Genomic DNA, 20038 nt, shown 5'->3' on the forward strand with positions numbered 1-20038 from the left:
ATCCAAGTGCCAATTCACCATTAGCCAGGCCCGTCTGTGATCACAGAGGAGGCTGGTGGCAGAGTTGACTGTATGCCAGGCCCCATGCCCAGATTACTGACACCACTGGGGGGGTGAGAGAGAGAGGCTCAAATGAAGAGAGGAGTAAAAGAAAGCAAGTCAGAGAGAGTAATGTCCATTTGTTAAATGAAGAGAGAGAGATGGAGGTAGGGAGAAAGAGACACTACTCCTACCACTAACAGGGGAGGTAGGGAGAAAGAGACACTCCTACCACTAACAGGGGAGGTAGGGAGAAAGAGACACTACTCCTACCACTAACAGGGGAGGTAGGGAGAAAGAGACACTACTCCTACCACTAACAGGGGAGGTAGGGAGAAAGAGACACTCCTACCACTAACAGGGGAGGTAGGGAGAAAGAGACACTACTCCTACCACTAACAGGGGAGGTAGGGAGAAAGAGACACTCCTACCACTAACAGGGGAGGTAGGGAGAAAGAGACACTACTCCTACCACTAACAGGGGAGGTAGGGAGAAAGAGACACTACTCCTACCACTAACAGGGGAGGTAGGGAGAAAGAGACACTACTCTACCACTAACAGGGGAGGTAGGGAGAAAGAGACACTACTCCTACCACTAACAGGGGAGGTAGGGAGAAAGAGACACTACTCCTACCACTAACAGGGGAGGTAGGGAGAAAGAGACACTACTCCTACCACTAACAGGGGAGGTAGGGAGAAAGAGACACTACTCCTACCACTAACAGGGGAGGTAGGGAGAAAGAGACACTACTCCTACCACTAACAGGGAGGTAGGGAGAAAGAGACACTACTCCTACCACTAACAGGGGAGGTAGGGAGAAAGAGACACTACTCCTACCACTAACAGGGGAGGTAGGGAGAAAGAGACACTACTCCTACCACTAACAGGGGAGGTAGGGAGAAAGAGACACTACTCCTACCACTAACAGGGGAGGTAGGGAGAAAGAGACACTACTCCTACCACTAACAGGGGAGGTAGGGAGAAAGAGACACTACTCCTACCACTAACAGGGGAGGTAGGGAGAAAGAGACACTACTCCTACCACTAACAGGGGAGGTAGGGAGAAAGAGACACTACTCTACCACTAACAGGGGAGGTAGGGAGAAAGAGACACTACTCCTACCACTAACAGGGGAGGTAGGGAGAAAGAGACACTACTCCTACCACTAACAGGGGAGGTAGGGAGAAAGAGACACTACTCCTACCACTAACAGGGGAGGTAGGGAGAAAGAGACACTACTCCTACCACTAACAGGGGAGGTAGGGAGAAAGAGACACTACTCCTACCACTAACAGGGGAGGTAGGGAGAAAGAGACACTACTCCTACCACTAACAGGGGAGGTAGGGAGAAAGAGACACTACTCCTACCACTAACAGGGGAGGTAGGGAGAAAGAGACACTACTCCTACCACTAACAGGGGAGGTAGGGAGAAAGAGACACTACTCCTACCACTAACAGGGGAGGTAGGGAGAAAGAGACACTACTCCTACCACTAACAGGGGGCTCAAATGAAGATGATCTCTCCTAGATGGTAAATTCATCATGAAAACAAAGCGACAAAGACAGAGGAGAGGAAGAGCAATTTGGTAAATGTTTTTCTATAAAGAGGAGAGTAAGTGAATTTAGTAGAAATGTTCCGGCGTTCCTTGGCGTCTGCGCGAACATAGTTAGGAGTTCCACACAGGGGTCTGAGAAGCTCCCAGTGATGTGAACCCTCCACAGTGTCCAGAACTCGGTTAGATGGTGCCAATCTAACCCATTAGTTTAGGATTGAGGACTGGAGGTCACTCCTAATACTTATAGCTGGACACAACAGATGGCGTGGGATATGGACCTGGAGCATGACTTTACATCTCTTTGGAGGTATGGAAATGTATGAGAAAGTGTGATTTTAACCTATCTCTAACCTATCTATAGTGAAGACTTGCAGGCACAGAACCTTTGTAATGGTAATAGGTTATTACACATTAACAAGCACTTAATTGCATCTTCTTAAGCTCTGCATTAACGTTCATAAACGCTCCTGTCAACAAGGCAGGATGGCAAAATGGTGTCATTGCCCACCTTACATCAACCTGCAGTTTTTCACATCAGCATTCATTGTAATCTTGTTGTTCATATTCATGTTGTAAGTTGTCCCAAAGCTGTTGTTACCAACAGGTTACAAGAGGCTTGTAATGAGAAGACCCAAAGCGTGGTATATAGGAATGTGCCTATAGGAGACGTGGTGGTGCCAGACTACCAGGCTACCCACAGGGATAGGGAATGGTAAACAGACCTCTAGCCCCCCTCCCCAATGAGGTATCGCTCAGCCCCAACAATGGCCCTCCCACTAGGATGACGGCAGAATATCTGGGAAAGGATTATTGGTTGGTATTGGCTTCTACTCCTCTCCTTTCCCTCTTCTCCCCTCCCTTTGTTTTTTCTCCCTCTTTTGTCTCTCTTTCTCGTTCCTCACCCTCTCTGTCATACCTCTTTCTCGTTCCTCACCCTCTCTGTCATACCTCTTTCTCGTTCCTCACCCTCTCTGTCATACCTCTTTCTCGTTCCTCACCCTCTCTGTCATACCTCTTTCTCGTTCCTCACCCTCTCTGTCATACCTCTTTCTCGTTCCTCACCCTCTCTGTCATACCTCTTTCTCGTTCCTCACCCTCTCTGTGATACCTCTTTCTCGTTCCTCACCCTCTCTGTCATACCTCTTTCTCGTTTCTCACCCTCTCTGTCATACCTCTTTCTTGTTCCTCACCCTCTCTGTCATACCTCTTTCTCTCCTTTTCTCTGCCTTCTATTTCTCCCCCTTCGACTCTTTCTGTCTCTCTCAGGACTCTGTGTGGAGGATAATTCAGATGTGGTATTAGTGTAGACGCTGTGTTTGCACAGACAGACACTGTGCAAATGGTATCAGCAAGTGATATAGCGAGAGAGAGAGAGAGAGAGAGTTCTCTTTAGGGTGAAAGTCCCAGTCATTAGGCACCTGTCAGCCTTTGTCTCTGGGGTATGTGGAGCTAAGCCATTGCTTCACTGAAGGAGAGAGTGACTCTATCTCTCACTCTGCTACACACACACACACACACACACACACACACACACACACACACACACACACACACACACACACACACACACACACACACACACACACACACACACACACACACACACACACACACACACACACACACACACACACACACACACACACACACACACACAGAGCAGCAGGTATGGCCAACTGACAGCGCCTACCACAGTGCCTCAGTGGGGTTTCTTTGTAAATACCTGTGTGCTGGCTTAACAGATCCAAACAGCCTTTAGTACAGAGTGATAACAGTGTGTATGTGTGTGCACTCATCTGTGTGCATGTGTGTCTATGATTTGAGTTCAATAGAACAGTATCATTTTCCTATTCACAGCAGTATCACGCCCTGAAAATGCCTGTCATGTAATAACAGTATGGTGTGGAAGATGAGTTTCCTCTCACCCTCTCACCCCCTCAGCTTCTCTCTCCTCCCCCTCTTCCCCCTCACCTCTCCCTCAAACCAAACACACACACACACACACACACACACACACACACACACACACACACACACACACACACACACACACACACACACACACACACACACACACACACACACACACACACACACACACACACACACACACACACATACTTCCTGCAGCCTGCTACTCGTTAGGAAAGCTTTCATGGTCAGGCCCAATAAAACTTAAATTGTGGAGCCTGCAGACAAAATGGCGGCGTTGTGGCTTTAGCCCGTGTTAATTGCATAATCTCCATACCAGACACCGGAGAGCTTCCCCATCAGGCTACCCTTATATACCACAACCAAGGGCCAACATAGAGCCACATGTGTTTAAATATACACAGACACTCACACACATGCACATGCAGGCTGTACAAAAGTGAGGGAAAGGGAAGAAAGAAAGAATTTCACATTTTTCTCTGTCTACTGCATGTGGTAGGAGGAGGAGTCTGTAAGGTCGTGCCCTTGTGACACAGAACATCTAACTGCGCTACTAAAGTATAACAATACAATTAGCCACAAGAATGCAGAACAGTTAATAATACAGTACTGTAGCAATGTTGTAAAATATCTGCTGTTCATTTCTTCTAAGAATAACTATTATGTGTGATAAGAGAGGGTGTGAGCGGGTGGGTGTGTCTATATAGTTGAGGGTGTACTGTGTGATACGTGAAAGGACAGTAGCTAATGTTAGGAGTGATCTAGTCACATGGAACAGCTAATAAGAATAGAGTGACAGTAGCTAATGCATTCATAAACAATATTGTGTGATTACAAATAGATCCATGAAGCAGGATGGATATGACCATTTATGGTGTATGGCACACTTTCTCTCTCTCAATCTTTCCATCCTTCCCTTAGTCTCCACCTTTATCCCTCCCTCCCTCCCTCCCTCCCTCCCTCCCTCCCTCCCTCCCTCCCTCCCTCCCTCCCTCCCTCCCTCCCTCCCTCCCTCCCTCCCTCCCTCCCTCCCTCCCTCCCTCCCTTGTCCCTACTCCTCTTTATCTGGCCCCCCTTCCTCTGTTTCTTCTCCTCTCCCTCTCTCTCTCCCTCTCTCTCTGAGCGAGGGCCAGTTTTCAGAATAGAAAACTTCAATGACACATCTCCATCAGGAATTCTGAGATCAAACAAGGAAAAGCATCGTCACGTTCAATGATAGACATACACATCACTATACTGTATGCGTCACATTACGGTTTTGTGCCAGTAAGTCAGTAGAGGTGCATTTTGTATGTAGTCCTGCACTGACATCGAGTTTGTTAAAAAAGATAAGACCCAGAAAGAGATGTAGGGTTGCTTGAGTACAGACAGGCTTTAGAGAGGAAGCTGTGAGAGGAACGAAGGACAGTTAAAGAACTGAAGTGTGTGAATACACAGCGGGCTGGTGAGAAAACCAGTGGGACACTCTGTCACTGACGCATTCGCTCAAATGCGTAGGAAACCATAGCCCATAAAATACAAGGACACCACACTTACAGTACATAACCACACAAAGGGATACACTGCCTAGAGATGTGCTTGAGAGAGGAGAGAGAGAGATGGAAAGAGGGAGAGGGAGAAAGAAAGAGGGAGAGAGAGAAAGAAAGAGAGGGAGAGAGATGGAAAGAGGGAGAGAGAGATGGAAAGAGGGAGAGAGAGAAAGAAAGAGGGAGGGAGAGAGAGAAAGAAAGAGGGAGAGAGAGATGGAAAGAGGGAGAGAGAGATGGAAAGAGGGAGAGAGAGATGGAAAGAGGGAGAGAGAGAAAGGGAGAGAGGATGGGGATTGGAAAAAAGTAAAAATCTGTGAAACCCAAATGCACAACTCTTCTGTCAGGTGAGTATACACAACTGGCAATGTTCCAATGTTTCCCCCCACCCCAAGACACACACACACACACACACACACACACACACACACACACACACACACACACACACACACACACACACACACACACACACACACACACACACACACACACACACACACACACACACACACACACACACACACACACACACACACACACACACACAGCAAAGACAAGGGAGACAGTCAGAAGGGTACAGAACAGATAGACAGTGTTTGGGCAGGTAGCAGCATGCTCCCAGTCTGTAATTGCACCTTGAGGAGTGATGACACAGATAGGCGCATGCACACGGACGCTAGCTGATGATTGGTGGACTGGAACCCGAGGGCAGCTGCTGATCCACCTGTGACACCTGAGGCCTTCAAGCTGTCAAGACACATTGTACACATTCCTTTAGAAATAAGGTATGGATAAGTCCACATGTCCAAGGTAGCCGATAAGGTATTTTCAGTGATGCATTAAATCATTCAAAAGATCGTGTAAACATCCCTAAAAACAAAATTGATATATCTAATTAACCAAATTAGACTAGACAGGTGAGTGATCTTTCTCTTTATCTCTTCGCCCATTTGTTCTTGTCTCTTCCATTCTGTCCACCCCCTTCTCTCTCTCTGGCTCTCTCTCTCTCCGCCTCCTCCTCATTCGACCGAGTAGCAGCGCTGGGAGAGCATCATTATCTTTACCGCCGTTTTACCGCTCACTCATCTGCTGACAGCTGCCATCTCCGGTAATACCATACAGAGACGTTCTTTTTCGTTAATGTTCACCTGTTAATTTTCTGGAATTTTGTAGATTCATAATATGTTTATATTGCCTTTCCTCAGGTGACTGCACAGTGTTTCCCGAATTGTCTTCACAGAGGTGCAGATAAATTGTGTGAAATTGATACAGTGGTTGATGTATCTACATTGAAACCAAAAAGCCCCTCGAGGTGCCCCGAGAAGAAACCGGACTGCTCTCCCCTTCCACACACACACGCTTCCCGTGCAGCACTGCGCAGAAACGGGGCGCAGCGAACCAACAGGAGAGCGACAGTAGCGAAGCCCAACGTAACAGAGGAGTTTGGACAAACGGCTGGCATTAGATGAATCCCGTTCTTTAGGACAGCTCAATCACACTACACCCCTCTTTCGGATTTGCACTTGGCCGTGTGACGGTAATAGTGTAGGATGGATTTCCCCGTGTTTATGGCTCTGTTGATTTGCGCGCTGACGGTCCCGGGATTCGGGGATATGGGGAGCGGAAAAGCTCAGAGTTGTTCGGATATCCGACAGTTCTACAATGGCAAGGGATTCAGTCTGAACGGAGTGCCTCAATCAGAAATATCAGGTAGGGTACTGAGTCTATCACTATAATGCTGCTTTGTGCATCCAATTGACTTTGCGTTCATGGAGATCATAACTTTATTTGTGTATGAAATGGATGGTTACTGTAACACCTGAGCCCTTGATAATAGGCTAAGCAACTCTAGATTGTTTACCGTTTTGAGAATAAGATAGGTAGACTACTTACAAGCCTACCTATCAGATTAAAAGTATGTTCTAATAACATGTTCTTTGCAGCACCCCAAACTCTGCTTCCCCTGCAAATAGACTAGACTACTTAGGTTTTCAGGTTCAACTGATATATATATATATTGTGCTTCAGCATTACTTGTCACCCCCTCAGAAACTGTAGGCTATATTAAACATGCCAAATCTGGTACTTTACAATTTGTAGCCTACTGAAAATATTTTGTAGTGAAACAGAAAATCTCACTTTCAAGTGGAACCTTGGATTTCAAAAACACTAAGTCAAAATAACCCATTATTGACTTCTTATTGTAATCGGTGTCATCAGTGTCTAGGCTACTTCTAGCCAGTAGTGATCATGCATATCCTTCATGTCTGAGTGTCCCACGCTGCTCTGCCTTTCCACCAGTCTAATAATTATCCTTGCAGTGAAACCTCAGACCGCCACCCCCCCCCCCCCCCACCCCTCTCTCTCTCTCTCTCTCTCTCTCTCTCTCTCTCTCTCTCTCTCTCTCTCTCTCTCTCTCTCTCTCTCTCTCTCTCTCTCTCTCTCTCTCTCTCTCTCTCTCTCTCTCTCTCTCTCTCTCTCTCTTTCTCTCTCACTCTCACTCTCACTCTCACTCTCTCATTCTCTCCCTGGTCATTCGCTAGAAACTCCTGCTAGCCAGACGATCACTTTACCAGCATAACCATGCAACGGTGATACTGCACACAGGCGCGTACACTCACACTCATTATCCGCCCACCCCATGCACTCACACACATTGACTGTGGTCTTCCAGCTCTTTTCATAGAAACGGTTATAAATCAGAATTCAGCATGCCCAGTACACAGCACAGTAGAGCACAGCTGATTATATGTATGCCTTCCCAGGAATTCACCTATATAGGGAATAAGGTGCCCTTTGGGATGTAACCATGGTGGTTAGTTCAGCCTGATCACTAGAAATAAACTGGGCACTGGGTGCAAACTTGTGATGCTCAAACCCCTGAGCCACCACAGTTCACAATGCTTTAGCAAGCCTTGAGACTACATGGTGATAGTTGATAGAACATCGGCGTGTTGTTTTAATCATTTTGTTATAGCCCTTTACTGCAGTCAAATGACCAAATCGCCCTCTAGTGGACTCTTGGGTGGAATGTTATTAATATTATTCATAATTTTTTTATGAATAAACATATATGGTTTTGTTATATTTCAGTCTTCTGCAAACTCAAAATTGAATACATTTCAACTCTATATATGATATGGTATTGGTGTTTTCCTGTGTTAGGTTTATACTGTTGTTACAGAGTAGATTTGTTTAAGACTACCAAGAAACACTCTGTGTGACCCTGATTTAGCTCGCCGTAGTAAGACCAAGCCTTCCCAAAACCGTAGCCCTAACCTTAACCACTCGGAATTAATATGTAAACTTAACCCTTTGAGTTGTTTCTGTTTTAACCCTGTAACCACACAGAAATTGAGGTTCATCCATAATACATCCAATTTTGAAGGGAAACTTGAGATCTTGTTGGGTTAGTTACCACACTATGCTGGTTCCCAGTCCACACTCCAGCACAGTGAGAAAGCAATCACATAGTTACAGTATATAGGCCAGCCAGGTCCCGAAGACATCGACAGATGTCTTCAAAACCCTCCTGTAGGGGCAACGATGAGCACTATTACCATCAAGTAGGCTTGGGTAAGCACTGAGTTCTGTCTCCTAGGGTCGCAGGTTTAATCCCAGTGCTAGATATTTGTTTTTTATTTTAACCCTATCCCAAACCTTGACCCTTAACTTAATGCCTAAACTTAATTTAACCCTATCCCAAACCTTGACCCTTAACTTAATGCCTAAACTTAATTTAACCCTATCCCAAACCTTAACCCTTAACTTAATGCCTAAACTTAATTTAACCCTATCCCAAACCTTGACCCTTAACTGAATGCCTAAACTTAATTTAAACCTATCCCAAACCTGAACCCTTAACTTAATGCCTAAACTTAATTTTAACCTATCCCAAACCTTAACCCTTAACTTAATAACTAAACTTATTTTAAACCTATGCCAAACCATATCCCTTAACTTAATGCCTAAACTTAATTTAATCTTATCCCAAACCTTAACCCTTAACTTAACCATTCATAATTAAAGCCTACATTTAACAAGTCGTGAGGCGCCTTGCCAGGAGGCTCAACCCTGGCAACTCAGGGTGTCAAAAACAACTTCGAAATTTGACATTTGGAGTGACTTCGGAATTTGACTTTAGGAGAAATGTGGATAAATGTCAGCATCTGAAGTCAAATTTGTCCAACCGTGAGATTTTGTTGTATATAAACCCAGCAAAAAAAGAAAAGTCCCTTTTTAAGGACCCTGTCTTTCACAGATAATTTGTAAAAATCCAAATAACTTCACAGATCTTCATTGTAAAGGGTTTAAACACTCTTTCCCATGCTTGTTCAAGGAACTGTAAACAATTAATGAACATGCACCTGTGGAACGGTCATTAAGACACTAACAGCTTACAGACGGTAGGCAATACATGTCTGAGAACTTGCAGGTGCCTTGGTGGAAGAGTGGGGTAACATCTCACAGCAAGAACTGGCAAATCTGGTGCAGTCCATGAGGAAGAGATGCATGGCAGTACTTAATGCAGCTGGTGGCCACACCAGATACTGACTGTTACTTTTGATTTGACCCCCCCTTTGTTCAGGGACACATTATTCCATTTCTGTTAGTCACATGTCTGTGGAACTTGTTCAGTTTATGTCTCAGATGTTGAATCTTGTTATGTTCATACAAATATTTACACATGTTAAGTTTGCTGAAAATAAACGCAGTTGACAGTGAGAGGACATTTATTTTTCTGATGAGTTTACTATAGTCAGCTACCGGAGGGCGCAATACATTCGTTTTATGTACAGACCCACTATTTGCTACTTTTGGGGGCTCCCGAGTGGCGCAGCAGTCTAAGGCACTGAATCTCAGCGCTAGAGGCGTCACTAGAGACACTCTGGTTTGAATCCAGGCTGTATCACAGCCCGCCGTGATTGGGAGTCCAATAGGGCGGCGCATAATTGGCCCAGCGTCATCCGGGTTTGGCCGGGGTAGGCCGTCATTGTAAATAAGAATTTGTTCTTAACTGACTTGCCTCGTTAAATAAATAAATAAAATAGTAATTTACAATGATATAAGGGCAGAAGAATGGCCATGCAAGATGGCACTTTACATCAGTAAGGTGCAGGAGACTTGAGTGACTCACTGTTCTGTCAACTGTGTTTTAATGCAACACTGTTCAAGCTACTACAGATACGGTACTGTATATTCAAGAGACAATGTGGTGCAATGCAGGACAATTGCAATAATAATGTAGGCTATTGGCACATACAGTATACAATATACACTGATACCCGTAGTTTACAGTAGTATTAGTATTATAGATGTAATAGTACAGTATGTACTTCCTTCCCATACTACGTGTTCAAGCACTTTTCATCAAAAGACGTCTTTACCACTATGCTTAATCCATAGCCTAATGCTAAAGTGAATCACTATGTGATTGTGATTGCTAAATTGAGTTGTGATGTGATTACAAAAACAAGTCATGTGATTGCTAAAATGTGACAGACAACCTCGATTCGGTCTTATGTTGCAAAATCGGAAATTGTGTTTTTTACATTGGATAAAAGTAGAGCTACAAAATGATATTTCATACACTGCAGTTGAGGAACCATGTGAAAGTAATTCTGCTTTGTAAGTTGATAAACTTGTAACCCCACTTTTGAGCGCTTCTATGTCTACACCTATTCAGCATCATTCACACCCTCTTAAAAATACATTTTATTTAGTCCTTGGCTGATATCCTAATCCAGAGTTCACCAATTGATGGCCCACAGGCTGAATTTGGCCCATGGGTGGTTTTATTTACCTCCCAAGTTTTCTGAGCCCTCCCACAAAAAAACGTATTTTAATATTTTTTATTGTTGTACACATTTGACTAAAAAGACCAGGAAATCAGCTCCAAGTGATTTCAATGTAAGGAATCTGTTTCCAAATATTCCCATGCATAATAGAGAGAAACGTGATCATATCCAAATGTAAGCAAGGTTCGAAATTATTATGTTTTAGTCAAACATTATATCTGTTTGGGCTTCTTGCTGTCCATTTGCAGTCTACAAATTATTAGTAATTATATTCCGGCCCCCGATCATCCACTTAAGAAAAAATCGTCCCGAGTCTGAATCTAGTTGATGATCTCTGTCCTAATCTGACTTTGGTGCAGGTCATGTTGTTCTTCATGTTACTGTCTCTGGTAAACACAAATTATTTCAAATAAAATCTACGTTTATTGTCACATGCACAGGACGTGTAAACGGTACAGTGAAATGGTTATTTGAACATTTGCATAGTAGCAATATAAAACATTTAAAGTGTCCAAAAAATTATATTTTATAAATATGTTATAATTATTAGATGATGCTTACCCAGACACACTTGTCCAAATTAATGGGTCATGTGAAAGAAATGTGTTAACCCCCCCCCCCAAATGGAAAATGAAAAATGGATCAATGATGGCTAGAAGAGCGGCGACAGCGATCGCGGGACCCCGCCCGAACAAGGAGAGTAACCAACTTCGGCGGAAGTCGTGACAGCAGCATTGTTGTTGAGAGCAGTAGCAACACTTTTGCAGTTCTCCATGGCTAACGTTGTATCTTTCAAAAAAGACGCGGTAGCAAGGATTATCTATACCTACTTGACAACTTATGTTATAGACAGAAGCATGCTACATGACAGACAAATCCAAACTCATCTCTCGGCATGTCCGGCCCATCTATTATCTCAGCGAATCATGTCTAGCGGGAAGGTTCCTGACTTTTTCCATGGCTAAACCACCTAGGCTCGTAATTTAACAATTGTATTCATATTTACAGATGGCTTACAAGTTTGTTATTAAGGCACATGAAAGTTCACATGTTCCAGAAGGCATTTCTAACAAAAAAAAACATTTTGATTTAAAAAAAACAGTACATTCAAATGCCACTCCTGCGAAGTAGTGATGTGCGACATACGCCTAGGTTCCTGAAACAGGTCACAAATGTGATTGTGAAGTGATTGAAAAGTACCTGTATTAACATGAGTATAGGGGGATGTAAATGTGATGAAAGTGTCAGGGTCACTAAGCCATACATCATAAACTTGGGAGGTCCCTGTGCTAATGGGACAGTCCTAATCAAATTGATTATCCATACCATAGAAATCAATGGGCAGAATTAATGCCGGGGCCAGTCGCAGTGACAACCCTTTTTCTTCTGAAAGTCTTATCCATTGTGTTGAGAACAAATCTGTCTTCTTGTGACAGAATGTGTTTTCTTTATTTTTTTTGCTGCTGTGGACCTTACAAATGTGCAGGGCTCATTTCTAAAAGAGAAGTCTCAATATGACTTCCCTGTTGAAATAAAGGTAAATAAATAATAATAACAATAACTCCAGTCTGAGACAGAGAGAGAGACAGAAAGAGAAGAGGAAGAGCGAGAGAGAAAGACTAACAGAGAGAGATAGAACGCGAGGGAGTTTATATCAGTCGTATCTCTGTACCCTCTATGATAACATAAAAAACATCTTGGTCTGGCATATTAAACAGCTCAGTAATGTAGCCACCATTTAGATTTACAGTATGTCTCCCAATTATGAGACAGCTGAATGTCGCATCTGACCTGTGACATTTCTTCCCGATCATTCTTTCTTCCCCTGGAGGGACTTTAAGGACTGTGGGCTTGATCAGACTAATGTATTGGCTAAGACTGGCTCAAGGTCTTATGCCCAGTCCATCATTGTGATTCACTCTAGGAGAGAGAAAGGAGAGTTGGAAGAGTGGTTAGATGAGCTGGTGGCTGCATCTCAATACTGTTCATGGGCGCCTTTTCTTTCATAGTATTTTTGTTTGTCATCATCAGGGCCTTGTGTTTTTCCTAGTCAGGTCAGGGTGTGGGGACAGGGAAAACTCCTGGCCTTATTCATTAGCTGGTTGGTGAAGGGACTGGATAGTTTTCCATGTTGCTTAGACCTGTCATGTTTTGTCAGATCAGTGATTGTGGAGGAAAGGACACAATGGAATGCAGATAGTAAATTCTATTGAGACACAGCCACTCGCTTCTTAGTTTTGATTGGAAGGGGCATCGTCAGAAGATAGGATAGGCAGATTAGTCATTAGCAGCGGGTTAGCAGAGCTCTTATGGATTTCACTTTCCATTAAATACCTAGTAAAAACACATCAATAAATCATACTTAAGTGGGTATTTCCAGTGTTACTAGCTGACTGTGTAAGATTTATGTCATGTAAAGTGCACCTTGTCATGCCTGATAATCATCACAGATTTCCACTGTGAGTGGAGGAAATGATTTTGTTTGCATCATTCCACGTCACATGCGCCTGCCGTATGCACCCCCCCCCCCCACACAACCTCAGGAGGCTGAAGAAATTTGGCGTATGCATCCTGTCGGGTTGTATCACCGCCTGGTATGGCAACTGCTCTGCCAACAACCGTAAGGCTCTCCAGAGGGTAGTGAGGTCTGCACAACGCATCACTGGGGGCAAACTACCTGCCCTCCAGGACACCTACACCACCCGATGTCACAGGAAGGCCAAAAAGATCATCAAGGACAACAACCACCCGAGCCACTGCCTGTTCACCCCGCTATCATCCAGAAGGCGAGGTCAGTACAGGTGCATCAAAGCTGGAACCGAGAGACTGAAAAACAGCTTCTATCTCAAGGCCATCAGACTGTTTAAACAGCCACCACTAACATTGAGTGGCTGCTGCCAACATACTGACTCAAATCTCTAACCACTTTAATAATAAATCATTTGATGTAATAAATGTATCACTAGTCACTTTCAACAATGCCACTTTATATAATGTTTACATACCCTACATTACTCATCTCATATGTATATACTGTACTCTATACCATCTACTGCATCTTGCCTATGCCATTCGGCCATCACTCATCCATATATTTATATGTCCATATTCTTATTCATTCCTTTAGATTTGTGTGTATTAGGTAGTTGTTGGGGACATGTTAGATTACTTGTTAGATATTGCTGCACTGTCGGAACTAGAAGCACAAGCATTTGGCTACACTCGCATTAACATCTGCTAATCATGTGTATCCGACCAATAACATGTGATTTGATTTGAACTACACACACTCTCAGTGGCTCAATGTCACCTCTTACTGGGGCTAATGACATGCTAATAGTGACTGTGTATACGCTGCCCTACACACTGCTCTCAGTGGCTCAATGTCACCTCTTACTGGGGCTAATGACATGCTAATAGTGACTGTGTATACGCTGCCCTACACACTGCTCTCAGTGGCTCAATGTCACCTCTTACTGGGGCTAATGACATGCTAATAGTGACTGTGTATATGCTGCCCTGCACACTGCTCTCAGTGGCTCAATGTCACCTCTTACTGGGGCTAATGACATGCTAATAGTGACTGTGTATATGCTGCCCTACACACTGCTCTCAGTGGCTCAATGTCACCTCTTACTGGGGCTAATGACATGCTAATAGTGACTGTGTATATGCTGCCCTACACACTGCTCTCAGTGGCTCAATGTCACCTCTTACTGGGACTAATGACATGCTAATAGTGACTGTGTATACGCTGCCCTACACACTGCTCTCAGTGGCTCAATGTCACCTCTTACTGGGACTAATGACATGCTAATAGTGACTGTGTATATGCTGCCCTACACACTGCTCTCAGTGGCTCAATGTCACCTCTTACTGGGGCTAATGACATGCTAATAGTGACTGTGTATATGCTGCCCTACACACTGCTCTCAGTGGCTCAATGTCACCTCTTACTGGGGCTAATGACATGCTAATAGTGACTGTGTATATGCTGCCCTACACACTGCTCTCAGTGGCTCAATGTCACCTCTTACTGGGACTAATGACATGCTAATAGTGACTGTGTATACGCTGCCCTACACACTGCTCTCAGTGGCTCAATGTCACCTCTTACTGGGACTAATGACATGCTAATAGTGACTGTGTATACGCTGCCCTACACACTGCTCTCAGTGGCTCAATGTCACCTCTTACTGGGGCTAATGACATGCTAATAGTGACTGTGTATATGCTGCCCTACACACTGCTCTCAGTGGCTCAATGTCACCTCTTACTGGGGCTAATGACATGCTAATAGTGACTGTGTATACGCTGCCCTACACACTGCTCTCAGCCCAAAGGTTAAATGCAGACAGATACTTTGTCCCTCCACTGGAACAATGGCACAACACTGTGGACCAGCTGACGACTCAGAGATAGTCAACTACCACGTGCTTTGAGGCTAAGCTATATGGAATTGTTTGTAGAAAGTCATACCAAGGATCATTTAGCCATTTGATTTGGAATTTGAAGACCCATTGAAGTATCCCCAAATAACATATATCTGATGAAAAATGTACCTTTTTGGCTTCACTGCTATTAGCCCATACAAACGCATTAAACAAAAGATATTCCACAAAAAAATCTAAAGGAAGTTTTTTCTGAAGTGTCTGTCCTATATCTCAGAGATATAAGAAAGATCAGACAATGTTTTTAGATATATATTTTTTTTTACATGCATTTAACCCCTTGTTTTTGGAACTAAACAGTCTCCATATACAGTAGCTTCGGGAAAGTATTCAGACCCTTTGACTTTTTTCATTTTTTTTTACGTTACAGCCTTATTTTAAAATGTATTAAAAAGTTTTTTCCCCTCATCAATCTACACACAATGACCCATAATGGCAAAGCAAATAGCGTATTCAGACCCTTTACTCAGTACTTTGTTGAAGCACGTTTGGCAGTGATTACAGAATCAAGTCTTCTTGGGTATGACGCTACAAGCTTGGCATACCTGTATTTGGAGAGTTTCTCCAATTCTTCTCTGCAGATCTTCTCAAGCACTGTCAGGTTGGATGGGGAGTGTTGCTGCACAGCAATTTTTAGGTCTCTCCTGAGATGTTTGATCGGGTTCAAGTCTGGGCTCTGGCTTGGCCACTCAAGGACATTCAGAGACTTGTCCCAAAGCCACTCCTGCGTTGTTTTGGCTGTGTACTTAGTGTCGTTGTCCTGTTGGAAGGTGAACCTTCGCCCTAGTCTGAGTTCCTGAGCGCTCTGGATCAGGTTTAAATCAAGGATCTCTCTGTACTTTGCTGCGGTCATCTTTGCCTTGATCCTGACTAGTCTACCAGTCCCTGCCGCTGAAAAACATCTCCACAGCATGATGCTGCCACCATGTTTCACCGTAGGGATGGTGCCCGGTTTCCTCCAGACTTGACGCTTGGCATTCAGGCCAGAGAGTTCAATCTTGGTTTCATCAGACCAGAGAATCTTGTTTCTCATGGTCTGAGAATCTTTAGGTGTCTTTTGGCAAACTCCAAGCAGGCTGACATGTGCCTTTTACTGAGGAGTGTCTTCCGTCGGGCCACTCTACCATAAAGGCCTGATTGGTGGAGGGCTGCAGAGATGGTTGACGTTCTGGAAGTTTCTCCCATCTCCATAGAGGATCTCTAGAGCTCTGTCAGTGACCATCAGGTTCTTGGTCACCTCCTTGACCAAGGCCCTTCTGCTCAGTTTGGCTGGGTGGCCAGGTCTAGGAACAGTCTTGGTGGTTCCAAACTTCTTCCATTTAAGGATGATGGAAGCAACTCTGTTCTTGGGGACTTTCAATGCTCCAGAAATTTTTTGGTACCCTTCCCCAGATCTGTGCCTCGAGACAATCCTGTCTCGGAGCTCAAAGGACAATTCCTCTGACCTCATGGCTTGGTTTTTGCTCTGTTGTGCACTGTCAACTGTGGGATCTTATGTAGACAGGTGTGTGCCTTTCCAAATCATGTTCAATCAATTGAATTTACCACAGGTGGACTCCTCCTCTTAAGGAGGATCAATGGAAACAGGATGCACCTGAGCTCAATTTCGAGTCGCATAGCAAAGGGTCAGAATTCTTATGTAAATAAGGTATTTCAGTTTATTATTTTGAATACATTTGCTAAAATTTCTAAAAACCTGTTTTCACTTTGCCATAATGGGGAATTGTGAAATAGCTGTGCAGCTACGCTCTCCATCCAACCTGACAGCTTGAGAGGATCTGCAAAGAAGAATGGGAGATAATCCCCAAGCTTATAGTGTATAAATTTGCAAACATTTCAAAAAACCTGTTTTTGCCTTGTCCAAGTGTGGTATTGTGTATAGATTGATGAGGGAAAAAAACTATTTAATACATTTTAGAATAAGGCTGTAAGTCCAGGGGTATGAATACTTTCACAATGCACTGTTCTTCCATTCACTTTTTCAATTGGTTCCGGGGGACCTTAAGACAAGTGTTGTGAGCCCTGTGGGCATCCTAGAGAGAAACAACCGACATGTACAGTACCAGTCAAAAGTTTGGACACACCTACTCATTGCAGGGTTTTTCTTTATTTTTTACTATTTTCTATATTGTAGAATAATAGTGAAGACATCAAAATCATGAAATAACCTATATGGAATCATGTGGTAACCAAATAAATGGTAAACAAATCTAAATATATTTTATATTTGAGATTCTCAAGGTAGCCACCCTTTGCCTTCGATGACAGCTTTGCACACTCTTGTCATTCTCTCAACCAGCTTTGAGGTAGTCACCTGAAATGCATTTCAATTAACAGGTGTGCCTTGTTAAAAGTTAATTTGTGGAATTTACTTCCTTAATGAGTTTGAGCCAACTAGTTGTGTTGTGATAAGGTAGGGGTGGTATACAGAAGATAGCCCTATTTGGTAAAATAACAAGTCAAATCAAAATCAAATCAAATGTATTTATAAAGCCCTTCTTACATCAGCTGATATCTCAAAGTGCTGTACAGAAACCCAGCCTAAAACCCCAAACAGCAAGCAATGCAGGTGTAGAAGCACGGTGGCTAGGAAAAACTCCCTAGAAAGGCCAAAACCTAGGAAGAAACCTAGAGAGGAACCAGGCTATGAGGGGTGGCCAGTCCTCTTCTGGCTGTGCCGGGTGGAGATTATAACAGAACATGGCCAAGATGTTCAAATGTTCATAAATGACCAGCAGGGTCAAATAATAATAATCACAGTAGTTGTCGAGGGTGCAACAAGTCAGCACCTCAGGAGTAAATGTCAGTTGGCTTTTCATAGCCGATCATTGAGAGTATCTCTACTGCTCCTGCGGTCTCTAGAGAGTTGAAAACAGCAGGTCTGGGACAGGTAGCACGTCCGGTGAACAGGTCAGGGTGCCATAGTCGCAGGCAGAACATTTGAAACTGGAGCAGCAGCACGGCCAGGTGGACTGGGGACAGCAAGGAGTCATCATGCCAGGTAGTCCTGAGGCATGGTCCTCCGAGAGAGAGAAAGAAAGAGAGAAAGAGAGAATTAGAGAGAGCCTACTTAAATTCACACAGGACACCAGATAAGACAGGAGAAATACTCCAGATATAACAGACTGACCCTAGCCCCCCGACACATAAACTACTGCAGCATAAATACTGGAGGCTGAGACAGGAGGGGTCAGAAGACACTGTGGCCCCATCCGATGATACCCCCGGACAGGGCCAAACAGGCAGGATATAACCCCACCCACTTTGCCAAAGCACAGCCCCCACACCACAAGTCCATATTATGGCAAGAACAGCTCAAACAAGAAAAGAGAAATGACAATCCGTCATTACTTTCCGACATGGTCAGTCAATTCTGAAAATTTCATGAACCTTGAAAGTTTCTTCAAGTGCAGTCGCAAAAACCATCAAGCGCTATGATGAATCTGGCTCTCAGAGGACCACCACAGGAAAGGAAGACCCAGAGTTAACTCTGCTGCAGAGGATAAGTTCATTAGAGTTACCAGCCTCAGAAATTGCAGCCCAAATAAATGCTTCACAGAATTCAAGAAACAGACACATCTCAAAATTGACTGTTCAGAGGAGAGTGGTTGAAACAGGCTTTCATTGCTGCAAAGAAACCACTAATAAAGTACACCAATAATATAAGAGACTTGCTTGGGCCAAGAAACACGAGGAATGATCATTAGACCATTGGAAATCTGTGCTTTGAGATTTTGGTTCCAACCACTGTGTCTTTGTGAGATGCAGAGTAGGTGAATGGATGATCTCTGCATGTGTGGTTCCCACTGTGAAGCATGGAGGAGGAGGTGTGATGGTGTGGGGGTGCTTTTCTGGTGACACTGTTGGTGGAAACGCGTTCTTTGGAGTGATGAATCACGCTTCACCATCTGGCAGTCCGACGGACGAATCTGGGTTTGGCGATGCCAGGAGAATGCAACCTGCCCGAATGCCTAGTGCCAACTGTAAAGTTTGGTGGAGGAGGAATAATGGTCTGGGGCTGTTTTTAATGGTTCGGATAGGCCCCTTAGTAACAGTGAAGGGAAATCTTAACATTACAGCATACAATGACATTCTAGACGATTTTGTGCTTCCGACTTTGTGGCAACAGTTTGGGGAAGGCCCTTTCCTGTTCCAGCATGACAATCCCAGTGATGGATAAAGTTCTCAATTGTCATACTTGAGTAAAATTAAAGATACCTTAATAGAAAATTACTTCAGTAAAGTGTGTTTAGTGAGTCTGCCAGATCAGAGGCATTAGGGATGAACTCCATCAAACACCTTTGGGATGAATTGGAACGCCGACTGCGAGCCAGGCCTAATCGCACAACAGCATTGCCCAACCTCATTAATGCTCTTTTGGCTGAATGGGAACAAATCCCCGCTGCAATGTTCCAACATCTAGTGGAAAACCTTCCCAGAAGAGTTGAGGCTGTTATAGCAGCAAAGGGGGGGACCAACTCCATATGAATAACACATTTCGAGAATGAGCTTTCTGGTACTTTGAGATATATGACCCATTTCATACGTAGAAATTGACATTATAGGTCTTCATAGCCCTCCTTTAGGATTGCACAGTCAGCAAATCACCAGCAGAGGGAGTTTCCTTAGAATCAATTTCCTCTTCACTGTATTGACTGATGGTGCTCATAAAATGTATCATACATTCAGAACTAGTAGAGAGACAACTCTGGAAATGTCATGCACTTGT

General features: G+C 44.0%; 1 protein-coding gene across 1 annotated transcript in view; it reads left to right on the forward strand.

Moving 5' to 3' along the window:
- Positions 1 to 6628: 6628 nt before the first annotated feature.
- The window catches only part of LOC120019858 (glypican-1-like), a 147376-nt gene continuing 133966 nt past the window's right edge, over positions 6629 to 20038 (forward strand). The window contains exon 1 of the mRNA XM_038963271.1: positions 6629 to 6770. Coding sequence (XP_038819199.1) covers positions 6629 to 6770 — 142 coding nt within the window. The remainder of the gene's footprint in view (positions 6771 to 20038) is intronic.

The sequence above is a fragment of the Salvelinus namaycush genome, chromosome 25 (genome assembly GCF_016432855.1).
Source record: "Salvelinus namaycush isolate Seneca chromosome 25, SaNama_1.0, whole genome shotgun sequence".
NCBI classification, from domain to species: domain Eukaryota; kingdom Metazoa; phylum Chordata; class Actinopteri; order Salmoniformes; family Salmonidae; genus Salvelinus; species Salvelinus namaycush.